The 19,517-nt window shown below is 39.6% G+C and overlaps 1 protein-coding gene across 6 annotated transcripts in view; it reads right to left on the minus strand.

Annotated features, from left to right (window-relative positions):
* The window catches only part of LOC124776406 (ubiquitin carboxyl-terminal hydrolase 45), a 168,732-nt gene that overhangs the window by 102,802 nt on the left and 46,413 nt on the right, over positions 1–19,517 (minus strand). For all 6 annotated transcript variants that reach the window (XM_047251386.1, XM_047251389.1, XM_047251385.1 and 3 more), the window contains exon 5: positions 8,103–8,218. In XM_047251386.1, the coding sequence (XP_047107342.1) occupies positions 8,103–8,218 (116 nt within the window). The remainder of the gene's footprint in view (positions 1–8,102; positions 8,219–19,517) is intronic.

Here is a 19,517-nt window from a genome sequence, read left to right on the forward strand (position 1 = left end):
AAATTTAATCATACCTGTGAAAAGCCAATTTCTGGAGATTTGACTTAAAAGCACAATTGTAATATTCACATACTGTTTTTTTTTTTTTTTTTTTTTTTTTTTTTTTTTTTTTTTTTTTTTTTGGCAGTGCCACTGCTCCAGCTCATGGCCACTTTAGGCAGCACCGAAAGAGTCGATGGCCATTTAAAAGCACCTAAATCAGCCATGGGCTGAAGCAGGACTGCTGATGTTCATCCCTAAAAGAAGCCATGAGTGGGTAGTACAAATGTAGTCTTAAGCCAAACTGCAGAAATTGAGTCTACTTACTGCTACCTCAAGTATGGAAATGTGCCTCTGTTCATAAATTAAATTTTCAGTATTACCAAATTAAAATACAACAATGGATGTACTTCAAAATAGTGTATTTTATAAATCAATATCCTCTACCTCTCTCTTTTTCTTTTTTGCAAGTCACCCTATGGAGTAAAGTGGTACATACATATTGCATCAGATGCACCCAACCCCTTTTCCAATTCCACCTTGAATTGTTACATGAGAAGAAAGACTATCAACTGCATAGACCAGCAGTTCTCTAATTTCAAGATCATTCTCACTACATGAGAAGTATTCTGGAGGAAGTAATATGTTTTGTTGTCTATTTGCAATGTGGGCCTTTGTGCCTTTATAAATATGGCTCTCGCCAATGCAAAATACTTTTCCATTATTCCCCATTCTATTTGTTAACTAGTGGGACTCTTTCATAATGACTAAACAAATTGTAACATGGTATTTCCTAAGCTGGAGTGAATGCTATATCTGCCATCCCCTCTTTACAAAGACATAACCTAAATGTATGATTTAGTAGGATATTTCCACATGGAGGGACAAATAGATGATATGTAGATCAGCACTTCATTAACAAAGTGAATAAATGTAATAATTATAAATTACCAGTACAGCTAGTCACATCAGTAAATTATCCTTCACTTCTAATGTTGTCCCATTAAGTGTGATATCAATGGCACATTTATTATGCTGCAAATAAATGTGAGGAAAACTACATCAAAGTCTTGGTGCAGTAAAAAAGTCATCAATATTAGCAGTTACGAAGAGGGATACCAGGTTTCTTGACAGCCCTGCACCATAAGTACAGCACGAGACACACCCACTACTTTCAGCGCTGTGGTCACCTCTCACCAACTGTGGGAAATGCTTGCCCTTGGCTTGCGATGGTAACAGTTGAGTTGTGCTTCTCTTAAATTGGTGTCCAAAAGCATGTAGTGGGAGAGCTGCTGATTTTGAACAGTGAAATAATAAAGTTACCAGCACAGTGTTGTCTAGAGTTCAGTTCCCTCAGTCCATGCTGATTGTTGTCCCTGTTAAAACATTCATTGCTAGCTGTGCCAACATGTGAGCTGTTTTTTTATGAGGTGAGCCTGGCTCATCATTACCTTCCCTTGCAACATACTCCATCCTCTCAATTTTGGTTGGCATGACTACATGTACACCCTTAAAATTTAAAGTATCCTTTACCCATAAATAAGTGACACTCTTAACACAATGAAAGCTGTTCTGCTAGGCCAATTTCAACTATGTTCCCACCAAGGAACGAAATAACTATGTTCTCACCAAGGAACTAAATAAACTCTTTTTACTTGTTTTTTCTTTATAAATATGATTATTTTGTACGATGAATAACTGCAGAGGGAAGGAGATAATATATCCCTTGTACGTCATGGTAAATACAAAATCCACTATCATTTAAAGTATAGTACACAAAATACATTGAATTCCTTGTGCAAAGGAAAGATGATATTAATTGCCATTATACTGGAACAGCCTCACATCACACCACCTCTTCCCAGAAGCCTATCCTTCCCCCAATTTCTAATGTCTCCTTTCTTCACCCCGTATTACCATAAACTCCATTCTGAAGCTTCTCTATTTCTTCTGTTAATCCCATCTGGTTAGATCCCAGAAGCACAAACAACATCTAAATAAAGATTTTTTTTATGTAACATCTTTCCTACACCAATTGCCCTACCCTAGAATTCATCCCATAAAACTGAGTATGGCATCTCCTCCCCATCACTACACTTTAACAACTACGCCACCTTAAATCATTCTGGATAGCCACTCCCCTTTACTTGATGACTGAGTGATTTCAGTGACTGATCACTGATCCCACAGTCAAACAATGTTAGATCTTTTCACAGTCATATGACAATTTCTTGAAGTAACCAGATGCTGCTTTTGCTTCCAATAGTGTCTCATTAAGAATGTCATACTGAAAAGAGGAAGGCCTCAGATATGGCCAAACGATTCGGCTCATATTTGGTAGGCCATTTGTGTACAGCCTAAAAAGAAAGACTAAGCTATTTTCCTCATCACCCCTCTGTTTTTGAGAAAACCACCCCTAAAGTTCACAACTCCCAATCAACTCAAAACTGATGGAATTAATAGATTTTTCATCATATATGAAGTCCACAAACACATACTTTCCTAGAAATCAAGTAAAGAAATTATTATGACTGTAGATTATGTAGGCATAAGGTATACGCTGTTCAACAAAAGCGTCGCTGTCTTAGCGAGCAAGCCATCTGATTGGTGAGCAGAGAACCTACGTTCAATTCAAGATGCATTCAGCAGGTCTTTTTTCCCTCCACTTGTATTTTTCCACACTGAAATTGGTAGTAATATGAGAATTAATAAAGTAAGTGAATCAATAAGGAATAATAACAAAATAGATAAACAAATTTCTCAAATGACTTGGGTTAATAAAGACCTACAATTTTAAGCATTGTACAAAATCAGTTCCGAGTAACACTGCTGCAAATATGAGCATTCGATTCACATTATAGCATATGGGAGAAAAGCGAATCCTTGTTGCAGTTGATAGTGTAATGCATTCATACATGAAAAAAATACTCCATCGCTGCAACTGGAAAATTTTTGCCTAGTGTTTTCATGTGCTTATAAAAAAACAGGGATCAAAGTGATTGATATAGAAGAAGTCAATCGTAAGCCAGACATGTTAAAAAATTATTTACATCACTTGCTCCAAATCCAAGAAATTGAGAAATACAATTTACAAAAACATATCTCATGATCATTGTAAGCCCATACATTCCTGATGCAGTGAAATCCCTATTTCACCTTTTCATGTGGTGTGGACTTAAAAAATGCAAAATTGAAGAAAATGCAGAATCAAGGAAAAAGTTAAAAAACAGCCCAAGATATGATCAGAAATACATGTAATTGTCATTTACAATTAACAATCACAATCCTCTCCAATACTTAGTACAAAATCTGTCTAAGTGAAGGAATTAAATGTACAATACCATGTTTACATATTAATTTGTGATAGTGAATTTTCTCAGTTCTTGAAAAATCACAGATGTGCAACAGCACATAAAAACTCATCAAAAAATTGTAATTGGTATCTGCATAAACATAATAGAGCTGTTTTCAGACATGCTACAACCAAAAATTATTCACTCAAAATGTGCATTTTTGAGGGTTCACCCTTTGTGCTCACCTAGAAAAAGGCAAAAAGTTTATGAAGATGTTTGAAGTAAACCAAAAACATCACAGCAGCTAAGTGGTTAAACCATAAGCATAGATGCGGACATCTGCTTAATGACATACTTTGTCACCATTGCTGTTATTGTTTAATGCTTTCCCTGTGGGCCCACTTCATATGCTCACTGCCGTTAAAGTGTTATTTTAGATTTGAGGAGAGAAACATATGTGAAAAAATGAGTTTACTTCCCCAATTGATATTACAAGCTTATTAGAAGGGGGCTCAGTGAAATTTCTGTTCGCTGTGTAAAATGTAAATTTGAAAGAAAGCTCAGGTACAACAGTTTCACTTCATGGCCTCTATCATTGCTGCCAATCTCTCTGATCTATAGTATGTGGCATCTGCGGTGCAAAGTATATACACGAGTAATGTATGTAGTTGCTGCAGCTGTACCATGTCAGTTTTGAACATGGAAGTCATTAAAATGTGCTACTGCAAAACCTTTATTCTATTTCTGAATGACATCTGTCACAGCTCATCTGCAAGAAAAAGTGTATTTTCAGCACTTCACAGAATGCTTTCATCCCTACCTGCACCCCCTTTCCACATATCCATTAGGCGAGCTAATTTTGTGTGTGTTAGTGTGGTGTGGTGGCTGCACTGGCTATTAGGTGACTTAACAAGTCGCTAGCCGATAAGAGTTCACTAGCTGGAATGGGCGACGTTTCCTCAATTATGATCAAGCGAATTCTTCAAGACTCAGTGTTTGAATTTAAAAGGTTGACAACTGATACTGTTGCTAATGCTGCAACCTAGCAGTAGTTGTATCATAATTGTGCAGTGAAGCTAAACATTACAAGTTGTGTTGGCAACACCGATTGTGGATTACGTCAGCATTTCCTCTCTCACAATTCAGCTCTCCACAAAGACCTAAAATATTCCCTTAACTCTGCCAAAAGCCGTGATGTGAACCATCTGTCTTTCGTGCCGCTTAGAACTCGTTGAATCACATCAAAAAGGGATGAAGTCAAGTGAGACATCAAGAAATGAGGTAAACATTACTAGGAAGAAATGTAAAATCAGGGAATTTTTAGCATCGATCTTATGGGTTTTTCACAGAGGCTACGAATTTATGGTGCCGAATCATGAAAATCTTCAAATCATTGAATGTAAAATCGAAGTTCCACTGTAATAACAAGTATTTTTATAATGGATTCCTGGAATGAATAAACTAATACCATAATGTATGACAACATATTTATAGATGGCAAGGTTGAACCAACTTGCACAGTAGAAGTAACACCACCGAACTGCACACCTGTGTGCCAACCATGTGATGTTTATTTGTATCACCAAATTTCAAACTTTATTTCGTGGCTTCAAACTTGCAGCCTGCTTCTGAAAACCTACCAGAAACTGCACAACTGCCTGGATGGAATAACAATTCACAGTACAATTCATTATCAACTTTCAGCACCACTTTTCAGGCAATGTTATCGTATGCTTGGTATGAATCAAAATTAATTCTATATATTAAATGTTCTTGATTCTGCAAGTGGATTTGGTTTGAATGTTTATATGACAAGTACTACTGATCAAGTTATTCCAAGTTAACTGAGGACTTGTACCAGAGTAAACAGTGTATGGAGGTTCAACGCGATTAAATTTTTAATTCTTTACTAATGCAAGTCATTTGCAAAATTGAAAAAAGAACAGCAGAATACATGTGGGAATCAAACACAGGTTCTCTGCTTCCCATGCAGATGCCTTAGTCACTTCCCTTGCAGGTTCGTAAATTGCAGTCATAAAAGTTTCTTCCCTCAATTTCAAAGAGAATGTGTGTATGTGAACCCAGTATATTATTACGAAAAATGAATTTTCAGTTTTCAATTACCTATCAATTTTGTCAATCCTGAATTGACTGCAGGCCCTGAACTTTGGGGTGATTTTCTAGAAAATGCAAATGTATCTCAGTCTTTTTTTCGTTTTAGGGCACAAAAACAACCAAGGTCATAAGCGCCAATGTCATAACCTTAGAACACTAATAAAAAACGACTATATGTTAAGCCCAATCGATGGAAGGAAAAGAGATACTAACAAGGACTCTCTCTTGGAGAAAGGTCCACAAAATACACCACAGATACTATGGAGGTGCCGAATCAAAGATTAATGTCCCCGCCATACTGCTGTGATGGATAAAAAGTAAAATGTGGTCGACAGTCCGCGCGTTGTTTGCTAAAACTGCCAATAACTCAGACTGCAAACATACACTAGAAAGTATGCAGTTACAAAAGGGGCATTTGGTAAGGAAATGGCAAACCGTCAAAGGTTGACAACAATGAACAGAAAGAGACATCACCACTTAACAAATGGCAACGGCTAAAAAGACAAAGCCCAATATGCAACCCAGTTAAAATTCTCTCTTTGCAGCGAGAGGGCCGAGAGAAGGTTGGCCAAGCCACTGGGAGAGGTTTAATTCCCCAGGGCTTGTTCCCACGAAGAGAAGAGCAATCGTGATGCCAAAGTGACATCACCTGCCAATAGACGGCAACATGGAGATCATCTGGAGGAATGGAAGAGCTAGCAGGTCGAGATAGGACGACTGCAGCAGGCCGAGATAGGAGGACTAAGGCAGCAGCGTCAGCAGCCTCATTTCCTACCATACAGATGTTACCAGGAACCTACATGAACATCACAGTGGCTCCCTCAACAGTGAACATGAAGCTTTCTTGGACCCATTGCACTAAGGGATTAACTGTGTGCAGCGCACAGAGGCTAGAAGGCCACCAAGAGAATCAGAGCAAATGACACAATAAAAAGGCTGTGTCGCCGATTGTAATGGGTGGCCTGGTAGAGGGCGTAAAGAGTTCTGCTATAAATACTGAGTAGAGTTCTGGAAGCCGATATCAAAAATGTCGAGGCCAAAGATACAAGGCACACCCAACACGACAGTCAGTTTTAGAGCCTTCAGTGTGCACGAAGACGGTATTGCTAAGTTGTGTGCAGAGGTCAAGAAAGTTACAACAATAGCTCAGATCTGGAGTAGTTTCCTCAGGAAGTGAATGAAATCCAAGATAAACATGGGCCGCCGCACAAAGCCAAGGAGCTGAAGGGTTCACACCCATCAGGTAGTGAAGTTAAGTGCCGCAGCTGTAGCCATAAGTGAACCCCTGGAGGTAACAGAGAAGAAGGGCGCACCAAATACTCGTGGTCAAGGGAGTCATTGAAAAATAGGGCACAGAATAGGTGGCCAGGTGTAGTAGACAAATGGTAAGTAAGGAGGACATCAGACTGGTATTACAGTGGTAGTTTGGCAGCTTCTGTATCGAGACTCTCAACCTGGCTAGTGTTAAAGAAGCCAGTGGCCAAACTTATTCCACAATGGTGGATAATATTAAGACTGAGAAAGATGGACGGACATGCAGAGGAGTCTAGTTTCAAATGGACAGGGGACCAGTATAAACAGAGGAGGGTTGTTCGATCTGCACCCCAGGAAGTACCATTGAGGACACACAGGGCAATGAGGAACTGGTACAATGTGTAGCCAGGTAAACCACATGGGAGGACCAAGAAAGTTTTGCATCAAACATGAGTCCCAGGAATTTTGCAGTTTCAGTAAATGCAAGAGCAACAGGCTAAGGTGTAAAGACGGTGGAAAAAAGCTATTGTGCTGCCAGAATTTCATACAAACTGTTTTTTCAGTGGAAAAGTCAAAGCCATTGTCGATGCTCCACAAGTGAAGACAACTGAGACATCAGTGAAGAAGCCACTCAAGAAGACATGTCCATGGAGAACTGCAAGAGATCGAAAATTCGTCAATGAAAAGGGAGCCAGAGATGCCTGGCAGTAGACAGGCCATAATAGGGTTAATGTCTATAGCAAAGAGGATGACATTAAGATCAGGACCTTGAGGCATCCCATTCTCCAAGATAAAGGTGTCTGAAGTGGCTGAACCCAAACGTACCTTCAGGCCAGCTTAGAGTCTTCTATTTTAGGATATATACAAGTGACCTGCCAAATATCAGCCGAATCGGTTGACCATGTCTGAGGGCTTCCCTTCAGTTCTATTCTGCAAAGTCTGCTATTTAAATGTAACCTGCACCAACACTCCATATAAATATATTATTTTTACTACACAATGATTGGAATTGTACTGAGAGCTTTAAACAAGTCACAAAAAAAAAAATGACACCAACTGGATCCCTGCTGTTAGAGCCCTCTTTACGTACTGGAGCCACCTGAATTTTGCTTTGTCTCTAGTCACCTGCCTCATGTACTAGCTAACTGGAACAGCTGTTACTAGAAGGGGAGCTAGCTCTTCAGAATTCCTAATTTACTTATTATCTTATTAGATCTAGCACAATTTTCTCTACCAAGTGCCTGAGTTGTCTTTTAGTTTTACATTCTCTTATTTCTGATCTGTTATTTTTACAGTTGTGCAACTGAAACAAGAAATTTTTAGGATCTTTTTGGTAATGCAGTTGCAAAACTTTTTGACATTAGCAATTTTATTTGTTTTCCACATGGTATTCCACTCCATCATTGTACACATTATACAGCAAATACATCAACAAGTAACAATTTATATTTTGATGCTTACCATTTAAATGTGGCTCCTTTGCTGGCTTTGGACATTCTAGACGCTTCAAGAACTCGACACATTCATGTACTTTCTTCCTGCAGACTGGATCTATTTCTGTGCCACATTCGTAACACCTAAAAATTAAGTTTTTTTGTTAGTGTCAATATTTAAATGAGATGCTGATATTTTAATGGAATTTTTTTTGTAACTTCTATTGACACCCTACTGATTCACATCTACTAAAGACTTCTGCAACCATGACCTGGCAGTAAGCTGTTTTTTCAATGTGGTGCCTGTCAGAACCAAATCTGTTGTACACTGCCACCTCCAATTCTACTACTTGTAATTTGCAATTTTTAATAGTTGAATCTTTCTGTTCTCCACGTTTGATACTCATCATCACGCTCATTCCACATGTGCCTATTCACACACCATTACTGTTAACCTCTCACCTATTTATCCAGTCATTTCCTCTGCAATTACATCTTACACCTTCTCCCCAATCCTGAGTAACTTCTTCCACCCACCTAACAGCAAACACATGATATTTCACTGTTCCCAACACAACATAAGTGTTAGACTAACATAAGTGTAAATATGGATGTGTACAGGTGTGCAAATTTGTTCAGTACCGTAAGAATTTGGAAGCCAAGAAAATTTGCTCTTCTAGTTGTATGCTAATACTTCTAACCACAAAATAAGCTGCATTAACTTGGTGAAAAATAGATTTTTTTTAATTTTTTTCTAGCACTGTATATATAGGTTAAAATTTGTGATGACAAAATTGTGTAAAAGATATAAATTCCTTTTTTCATCTAGGATGTATTTATTAGCAAACAATGATTAGCTGATTTTAGTTTTAAGCCATTTTTAAGTGGATATGTAGTTATATTGAAATGGCTTAAGCAAAATCTGGGACTTGAATCTGGATCCCTACCTTCTCTCTCTCTCCCTCCTCGTGTGTGTGTGTGTGTGTGTGTGTGTGTGTGTGTGTGTGTGTGGGTGGGGGGTGGGGGGGGAGGATGGAGGCACGCCCGCACGCGTCACACACACACACACACACACACACACACACCAATTTCAACCAAACTTGTTAAGATTTTAGTACCCAGAGACAATCGATCATCATCATTTATGAGAATGGTGGCAGGAGTGGGAAAATAGTGACATGTAAAGCCTCTTTTACGTAAGAGTGAGTAGCAGTGAACACAACTGTACATAAATTCGAAGACAGTTTACAGTGTTCATTACCACTCACTCACACCTGTCAATGACCATTTACATTGGAGGGAATGGCAGAGACCATGAAATATAGCGTATAGAATGCTAATACTACGAAATCTGCAATTTATTTATTTTCAACTGCCTTATAGGTTTCACTTCATACAACACACAAGTTATAGCCACAATACAAATCTGGGGTATTCAGATACAATTATTTTGGATAGTAAGAGCGCTATTTTTGAGAAAACATGCAAAATGGCCTAAGGAAAGAAAAATGTAGCCAGCTGGGTTTTTATTCAAGTGTGAAATGCGTGGAGGTACTGCTTTTATCACTAAATTGCACCTCCAGCTTTTTATAAGATAATTGTAAATCCTAGCACATATGTTGGTTGACACTTTTTGCTGGCTTCTATTGCAACAGAAGAAAATTTAAAAGCAGAGTACTAATTACTGATTAGCAACACAACCTCAAGAAAAGTTAGTAATTATACAGATTTTTTAGCAACTGGAGACAGTTAAATGAATATCCTAACAGTTTCGTACTTTAATAGTAGGTACACCTCTGACAGTTCTGGATGTCTGCAGTAATATATACAATTTGCAAAGCACTTCAGGATTTTATTAAAATATGCATGAGGAAGACAATCCCAATAAAATACTATTAATAGAAAAAACAATGTACAATCCAGGATAGAATGTAACATGTAGTTGCTACTCACCATACAGCGAAGATGTTGAGTCACAGATAGGCACAACAAAAATACTTTCACACTTAAAGCTTTCGGCCAATGGCCTTCGTCAACAACACACACACACACACACACACACACACACACACACACACACACACACAGTACTTGATAAAATCTGCGATGTATTTTGTTGTAAGGGAGATAGAGAGAAAGCAATATTTATTTATTAGATAGTTCCACCAAAAGCTTCTAAAATAATAGCGATACATCTGTGATGTAATCACAGCTATGTTGAATGTGAGCCGTGAGAATAATCAGAACTTTCATATATATTTAATTTCACATTAGTCACATGGAATTTATTATCTTTCTTATGCCCCCACTTTCATCTTTGAGTGCTTTGGTGACTTCTGACCAAGTATTCTATTTTCCTCACCGATTCTGTGCTGTGGGTCTCCTGGATGCCACAAGCATCTGTAACACCTATATTCTTCTTCTTAGCAACATAACATTCTCTTCTAACCAATCCACTGCTCATACAACTCATGTTCAATAACAAAAGTAGTTGTGCACAAAGTATCAAATGAATGCTTACTGTGCAGCAAGCAAGCGCTGTAGTGGAGAGTGCGTGATCTTGCTTAGGTGGTTCACTGACAGATCAACACTAGCGGAAAATGGGTGAATACATGAATGCGAACTAAACATGACCAAATGCTGTTTGCTCGTGCTCACTTACTATTTACACCAAAAAGAATGCTAGTTTGCTTGTGTTTACTCTGGTGTAAACTAGACTTGAGCACAAGCCTTGAACACATGGAGAAATTTCAAGGAAACTTGGTACATACATAACTCAGTATTTGGAGAAGTATGCAGCTGATGAAAGATACACTCACCAAATTTAATGTTGTGCAAGGGTCTGGACGAGGTGACATGTAAAAATAATCGTTAACAAACTACATTATACCTGGATCAGAATAACAAAGTGATTGATAGTGAAGTACAGTTGAGTGTGGAACGTGGTGATGTTGCTCCTTAGCCGGTGTGTGTGCACGGATTATGGTTGTAACAGCAACAGCTGTGCGATTCCTTATTGGACTATCTTTTAATACCACCATTAATGTGTGGTATTGAGTTCACTTTACAGGATCGTTATAGCCTTGTGGCTTAACAAAAGTACTTCCATGTACAAAATGTAAGGTAACAGGGAACTCTTTCAAGTAATTTAAAATTTAAAGCACAGCAGCAGAGATAATATGCTGGGCAAAATAGACCGGAAAATACTTGTTTTGTCTTTTGATGGGCGTTGTAGTTCCGTAGCATACTGTTTTGGTTTTCATTTAATTGCAACGAATTATATAAGTGTGGTGATAATTTGTAAAATTATATAATGTATTTAGATTTAAGTATTTAAATATTATAAAATATTGTAAACGAATTGTGGCCATGTTTAGCGATTATTTTGACTACTGTGGTGTCATGTGACCAAACTCAGGACTGTGGATATGAGCGGGAAAATCGGGGTCTTTTGGTCGTTGGCCGGTGTGGTGGGGAGTTGGGGGCGGAAAAGTGCCGCGAGTGCAAGCATGGACGTGAGTGTATGGGTGTGAGACAAACAGTGTACGAATTGCACTGATTATTGTTTGTGAACTTAAAAATGCATGGCCACAATGTTTAAGTGTTTCTTTTGAATAAATAAGTTTCAATCTGAACGTGTATAGTTCAATTCACTGCTCTTCAAAAGCCAGCCATATCTGACTCAATAATAGGGGCGCAAATGCAAGCCAGTCATATCTGACTCAATAATAGGGGTGCAAATGCAACCCCCCTTTGCAGATGAGCCACGTGAAAAATAGGTAGTAAACGACCCCGAGTTCAGTTGCAATTGGGGGCTCGTCCGGGATAGGACTTTCTTCCACATTCCATAGTATTTCGAAATCGGATGCCCGTCTGATGATAGGCTTTTGAACAGTCAGTGTGGGGGCTCTGAGCTAAATTGGTGCATTAGCAGTACCGGAGTGTTAGTGCTGGACAAGATACGCGCTGCCACGTGGTTATGCCGATATAAGGCCACCACGATTGTGAGGCAGTCATTTACACAGTCTGATGTTCATCATCATCATCATCATCATCATCATCATCATCATCATCATCATCTTGGACAGTTTCCAGCCACTGGCTGAGTCAACCACGTGTTGCCGCGGGTAAAACAGTCGTCCGTGCCATGACCATGTGTTGCCGCGAGAAAAAACCGTCGTCCGTGCCACGTCCATGTGATGCTACGGGTAAAGCAGTCGAAGCTGTATCCACGTACTGCCGACGATCAACGCCGTTGTCCGTGCCACCGACCAACGTGACTACATGCTGCCAGGGGCCTACGCAACGTGTTCTCGTTCCTGATCGAGTTAGCTGTGTGTCCACGCCGCCGGTTATGATTCATTGCATAGCTGTGCTGCGGAGCTCACTGCAGACGCCGCGTCACACGAGGATATAAAAGGTAAATACAGCCAGCAGCTACATTGCAAAATTGTGTCCTTTCATTAGCCATGGCCGATGAGACGCGTGAATCTCAAAGTGCAGGCGAATCAGTGGATGTTAGGAGTAACTGTAGTAGCCCTAGTATGCCAAAAGAAATAGGCTGGATACCAGGAAGTGACCTGAGTACATCTTTTGTAAAACTTACTAATAAATAGGGAGAAATAGACTCGAAAATAGGGAATAAAAAAACTGCAATAGTTGGAGAAATGGATTCGAAAATAGGGGATATGGAATTAAGGCTTAGTGATAAAATAAAGACAGTGAGTGAAAAATTTGGTCAGCTGGATCTCAAATTCACTCAAATTACAGATAAAGTCGAAAACACAGTTAAAATGGTTGAGGGAATTATTGAGAGTTGATGAGGTTGAAAGAGGCCTCGTAGCCAAGGTGGACACTGTGCAAAGTAATCTCGTGGGGCAGATTCAAGTACAGGAACAGAAATGCACATTATTTCAAAGACAAACAGAAGCAGACATTGAATCCATTAAGATAGGAGTACTGGATTGCCATAAGGGAATTACTGATAATAAAAAGGAATTAGAAGGGGAAATAAATGTCTTGAGGGAAACAGTTAATACTGTGGCAGCAGGGAATGGAAATTTATTGTTGGGATATCCTCTGGGGCATGGATTTCACTCAAAACCTTTCAGTGGGGAGAATAAATACCATGCAGTTGACTTTCTGGCTGCGTGTAAGGATAACTTTGAGACAGGGATGAGAGAGCAGGCAAAAATTAAATATGTTAAGAGGCAGTTGGAATGGGGAGCTCAAACCTGGGCGAACCAAAATGATGATAAATTTTGTGATTTTAAAACCTTCGAAAACCTGTTCTTGAACAAATATTGGGGGCAGGCAAAACAATTAAGATTGCAAAACGATTTTTTGAATGGACCCAGTTACAAGAGTGGAAAGGAAAGTATGAGAGAGTTCTGTGTTAGAGAACTGAATACATTAAATCATCTAGATAGGCCACTGGGTGTATTGACAGAAATATCTACACTAAATAGAAGATTACCAGAGCATTTGCAGTGGGATTTGATTCACAGTGCAACAGATTCAGTGGAAGAATTTCTTAATTTTGTGGATAATATGGACGGGGCATTGCGTTACAGACCTAAATACACGGAACATAGGGAGAGTGGAAGGTATCATGAAAGGGGAAACAGTATTAATTATGAATACAGTAATAATCATAACAGGTGGAGAGAAGATAGAAGTGATTAGAATAATCAGGATAGAGATTGGAGAAGCAGACCACAAAGATATAACAGAAATTTTCGGGGGGAGAAGAGACAATTTTGATCGGATGAGGAGTGATAGAGAAGGTATGAGAATAGGAATGCCCAGATGCAAATGGACAGGGTAGGCAATCAAAAAACTAATTGATGCGTCACTTAAGGTCCGCAGGGGGGCTGGTAATTATGTGAACAGGGCCAGACAAGGACATGATGGGATGAATAATAAAGTCAGCAAGGAAAATAGGGAAATTGGGATATGTCATATGGATGCTGTCTCAGGAAATGAAAATCTATGGGGAAGTTTTAACAATTATAGAAATACAGATAAAAGGTATAGGAGGAAAAAAGGGAACAAGGCTAATATCAGCAATGAACAGTGTGAGTTTAACATTGATGACATGTTTAAAAGGGAAGACAAATTACAAGCAGAGGAGGACAATATTGGTTTGTGTGCAGCAAAATTCATCGAAAGACCAGAGACAGAGGTAGTTTCACCAAAAGGGGGAACAGAAGTGGATATGGAATTAAGGGGCAATGTTCACAGTAATAATGGGTGTGATGAATGGGTAGCGATGTCTATTGGAAATAGTATGGAGAATTGTGGAAAAGGTGAGGAGAGGGTTATTCAGTGTGATGTAAAGGCTAATATGAGTGGTGTATTTGACAGTGTGGAAAATGCTGGTAAATTACCTACAAATAATGTTACTGTGCTTGTGGGTGCAGGTGTTAACTGTGGTAGTGATAATGACTTCAATGTGGATATGGAAATGTGTAATGATATGGAGAATGTTGCTGTAGGTTGCCCAGAAGATAAAATTGAAACCTATGTTTTCTTAACCGATGATGCAAGCCTGAAAGATGTTAATTGTAGATGGTTAGGAAAGGAGGAGGCTGATTATGATTTGAGTGATTGGGTGTCCTATGCAAAATTACATAAAGCTTTGATGCCTGAAGAATGGGGTAAAATAAAATTGCCAGAAAATTGGAAGAATTAAGTGAAAAAGAGAATGTTGAGTTTGCTATTAAGGATCTGTTTGAAGGGGATACTGATATATGTTTGGGAGAAAGACCTAAAGATATTTGCATTATGCAAGAGGAAAGCAGGAGTGAAGTAGAAAGAGATTTATTACAGGAATCAGGGCTGAACAGAGTAGAAATAGAGGTGATACAGCCAATAATTGATATCAATGTGGGAGGAGCTACAGATATAGCATTATTAGACTCTGGCTCAAGTTTATCTGCAATCTCTGACTCCTTCTGGCAGCAAATTAAAGGTTTAGGATTAATAGAATTACCAGTTACAGGAGTTAAAATTAAGACAGCAACTGGGACATGTAGCAAGCCCATCAGCAGGGAAGTATTCCTGGAATTTAATAGTAATGAGTATTGTTTTGATATCAGTTGCTTTGTGGTGAAGGGTTTGGCACTGAATGTAATTTTGGGTATGGACTTCTTGTACAAGTATGACTGTAGCATTTTTGTAAAGGACAGAGTGGTAGAATTTGATGCTGGTGGAAACAGACGAAGAATAAAATTTAAAGGGGAATTAAAAGGAGGTGAGACAATTACTCATTTACAAAGGATAGAAGAGGTAGGTGATGAAATGTGCACTGAACAGCAGATACATGACAAAGTAAATGAAATGGGACATTTAAATGAGGAACAAAAGGTGCAGCTTACAGATTTATTGTATAAACATTATCATGTGTTCTCTGACAGACCTGGAAAAGTCGCAGATTTCAGGTATGTTTTGAGGGTATTTCCACATGAAGTGATAAGTGCCAAACCTTATCCTATAGCAATAGCTAATAGAGAGGCTTTAAGGGCAAGGATACAGATGATGTTGAAGTGGGGCATTCTGGAAATGGGGAGGAGTGAGTATTGTAATCCAATAGTAGTGGTGAAAAAGAGGGATGGTTCTATAAGAATAGTATTGGATGCAAGAAAGCTAAATAAAATAATAGTCAAAGAAAATGATCAGCCAGAGAACATGGATGAGCTGTTGCAAAAAATTTTATAATGTTAAAATTCTGTCAAGTGTTGATTTGACTTCAGGGTTCTGGCAGGTGCAATTGGCTGAAGAGAGCAGAAAGTACACAGCTTTCTTATTTGAGGGCAGGATTTATATGTTTACAGTTGTGCCATTTGGTTTATCAATATCTGTAGCAGTTTTTGTAAGGGCTTTAAGTCATGTGTTGGATGATGAACTAATGAGAAAATTGACAGTGTATGTAGACGACATTTTGATTACGAGTAGCAATTGGCAAGAGCACTGTCAGCTGTTGGAGGATGTATTCAAGGCTATATCTAAAGGGGGGATGACCCTTAAGTTAAGTAAATGTGAATTTTTTCAAGCAACATTACTATTTCTCGGTCATCAGTTAACTCCTGATGGCATTCTGCCCAATAAAGAGAAAATCAAGGCTATTGTTGACTGCAAGGTGCCAACGAACAGGAAACAACTGAAATCATTTATAGGACTATGTTCATTCTACAGGAAGTACATAAGTGATTATAGCCTGAATTCACCTAACTTATGTAGACTATTAAAGAAAAGTGTAACCTGGTGCTGGACATCTGAGTGTGACAGGGAATTTAAAGCCATCAAGAATACAAAATTGTTAAGGCTTTCGTGGCCACTTGTTGACAAACTGCCTATTGGCTTCTGTCTCGGGTTCTTCGGCCGACGTTCATCTAATGATTTTTCTGACGTTTCGCCAGCACGAGTGGCTGGCATTGTCAAAGCTTCACCCTCCATTGCCGGTGGTGAGCTGTAGGCGAGCTCGCGGCCGCAGACTATATGTACCTGGCGCGCCAACGTCCGAGGGCTTCTCCGCGGTCATCCTGGTCAGTTTTGATGTTGTTTCGTTATTTACGAAAGTGCCACTCAGTGACGCTCTGGAGCACATCGGTTCCATGTTCCCACAAGACATCAAAAAGCTCTTCCATGCATGTCTCACCACAAGCTATTTCACGTGGAATGGCGATTTCTACGAACAGCTGGAAGGCGTCGCCATGGGTAGTCCTCTCAGTCCAGTGGTGGCCAACTTCTTCATGGAACAATTCAAGGCACAGGCACTGGACTCGGCGACTTGCAAACCTAAGGTGTGGTACAGGTATGTCGATGATACTTTCATGGTGTGGAGCCATGCTGAAGAACAGCTCGTTGAATTCCTGAGACAATTGAACAGCCTCCATACCAACATAACATTTACCATGGAAGTAGAAAAGGACAAGAAACTGCCATTTCTAGATGTGCTGGTCACAAGGGACAGCAAAAACCTGGGACACAGCGTGTATCGAAAACCGACACACACAGACCGATACCTGCACAAACTGTCAAACCAACACCCGAGCCAGAAAAGAGGCATGATTAGTACGCTCGTAACGAGAGCAGGACGAATATGTGAGCCTTAACACCTCAAACGAGAAATACAACACCTGGAAACTGTTCTGAGGAGCAATGGGTACTCCACAAATTACATTAGAAGTGTAACAGAGCCATTCCCAGAGTGATTGACAGAATCGGCCATATATTGCGCAAACACGGCGTAAAGACGATTTTCAAACCGACAAGGAAGATCAAAGAGTGTCTTAGAGCGGCGAAGGAGAAAAGAGACCCACTTGCAATGTCGGGAATATACCGTATACCATGCACATGCGGAAAAGTTTATGTCGGAATGACTGGACGATCAATTAACACCAGGATCAAAGAGCATAAGCGACATTGCAGGTTGGGGCAGGTGGAGAAATCGGCCGTGGCAGAGCATGCACTGAATGAGACCGACCACGTAATAAAATTCGCCGACACCGAAGTTCTGGCTGTAGAGAAGCACTATCACACGCGCTTGTTCAGAGAAGCTGTAGAAATCCAAAAACACGCGGACAGTTTCAACAAAAAAGAGGAAAGCCTTAAGGTAAATGGATCCTGGCTTCCCGTACTGCAGCGAATGACCGTCGCAGGTAGCAAGAGGAGAATCGCAACGGAAATGACCGCGGAGAAGCCCTCGGACGTTGGCGCGCCAGGTACATATAGTCTGCGGCCGCGAGCTCGCCTACAGTTCACCACCAGCAATGGAGGGTGAAGCTTCGACAATGCCAGCCACTCGTGCTGGCGAAACGTCAGAAAAATCATTAGATGAATGTCGGCCGAAGAACCCGAGACAGAAGCCAATAGGCAGTTTGCCATCAAGAATAGCTTAAAAAATAGCAAAATTTTGTTCTATCCAGATTTGTCTTTGCCTTTCTGTATTGGGGCAGACAGCTCAGATTATGGGATAGGGGCAATGCTATTTCAGGAGAGGGTAGTAGATGGGAAGACTGAGCACAGGTCAGTTGCTTTTGCAAGCAGAATGCTGTTCAAACATGAATTAATGTATGGTATCTCAGAGAAGGAACTTTTAGCCATAGTTTTTGGATTTCAGAAGTTCAGGATATATGTGGAAGGTAGGAAAGTGATTGTTTACACAGACCATAAGGCTCTGAGCTATTTGCAAGAATGTAAGCTGTTAAATAATAGACTCATGAGATGGGCCATGTTTCTGCAGCAGTTTAACTATGAGATAAGATATGTTAAAGGCACAGACAACAATGTGGCTGATGCCTTATCAAGGTTACCTTTCATTTGAGAAGAACATGAAGGGAATGGAGACGAGAAAGAACTACAGATATTGTATATGAAAGGAGTGGGTGGAGAGAAGGAAATCAGATCCATCTGTAAGGACATGAGGAGACTTCAGAATGGGGACCAAACCTTGAAGTTTATCAAAACTAACTTTGGAAGTAGAGAACATGAAAAAATAGCTAAATATTATGGAATTTATAAGGGTATTTTATTTAGACGAAGAAATTTGGACAAAGAGGAGTGGAAGGTATGTTTTCCAGATGAGCATGTGGAAAAATTAATCAATTACATCCACCTTAGCCATGGGCATTATGGGGCTCAGAAATGTTTGGAAATACTGCAGGACTATGTTAGTTTTAACAACATGGCCAGGAGAGTAAAGAGACAGTTGGCTTCTTGTGACAAATGTCAAAAAGTGAAGTACAAGGAGAGATGCAGAATATTGTTCCTAAAAGAAATGGTGAACTGCTGGCTATTGATTTATTTGGGAGGCTGCCAACAGATCGAGGGGGTGTAAAATACGTTCTTTTAGCTGTTGATGTATTCTCAAAGTTTGTAAGGCTGTATCCACTGAAAAAGGCCACTAGCCAGAATATAATTAACAAGCTAGAGAAAGATTACTTTGTGAATATTATAAAACCAGAGAATGTTCTGTCTGATAATGGAGCACAATTTGTATCTAGTGTGTGGGGGAAGTTTATGCAAAGATCTGGGATGAAGCATATAAGGATTTCAGTGTATCACCCTGCGGGAAACCCGGCTGAGAGGTATATGAGGGAGCTGGGTAGGCTATGTAGGACATATTGCAGTAAAAAGCATAGTACTTGGGCAGAATACATAACTGTATTTGAGGATCTTATAAACACAGTGAAGAGTTGTGCAACAGGATTCTCACCCTATGAGCTAATGAAAGATATCAAGCCAGACAATCTAATAGCAGAACACATAGATTTTCCTCCATCTCAAGGCTTGACAAGTCAAGAGAAGATGCAGATGGCCAGACAGCAAATGTTAAAGAAAGGGCGTGAGAGACAGGAGGAGGCATGGAGAAAGGTATAAGACAACAAAGTTCAAGGAGGGAGATAAGGTGCTGGTGAAGAACAAGAAAAAAATCCAGTGA

The sequence above is a fragment of the Schistocerca piceifrons genome, chromosome 2, assembly GCF_021461385.2.
Source record: "Schistocerca piceifrons isolate TAMUIC-IGC-003096 chromosome 2, iqSchPice1.1, whole genome shotgun sequence".
Taxonomy (NCBI): Eukaryota; Metazoa; Arthropoda; class Insecta; order Orthoptera; family Acrididae; genus Schistocerca; species Schistocerca piceifrons.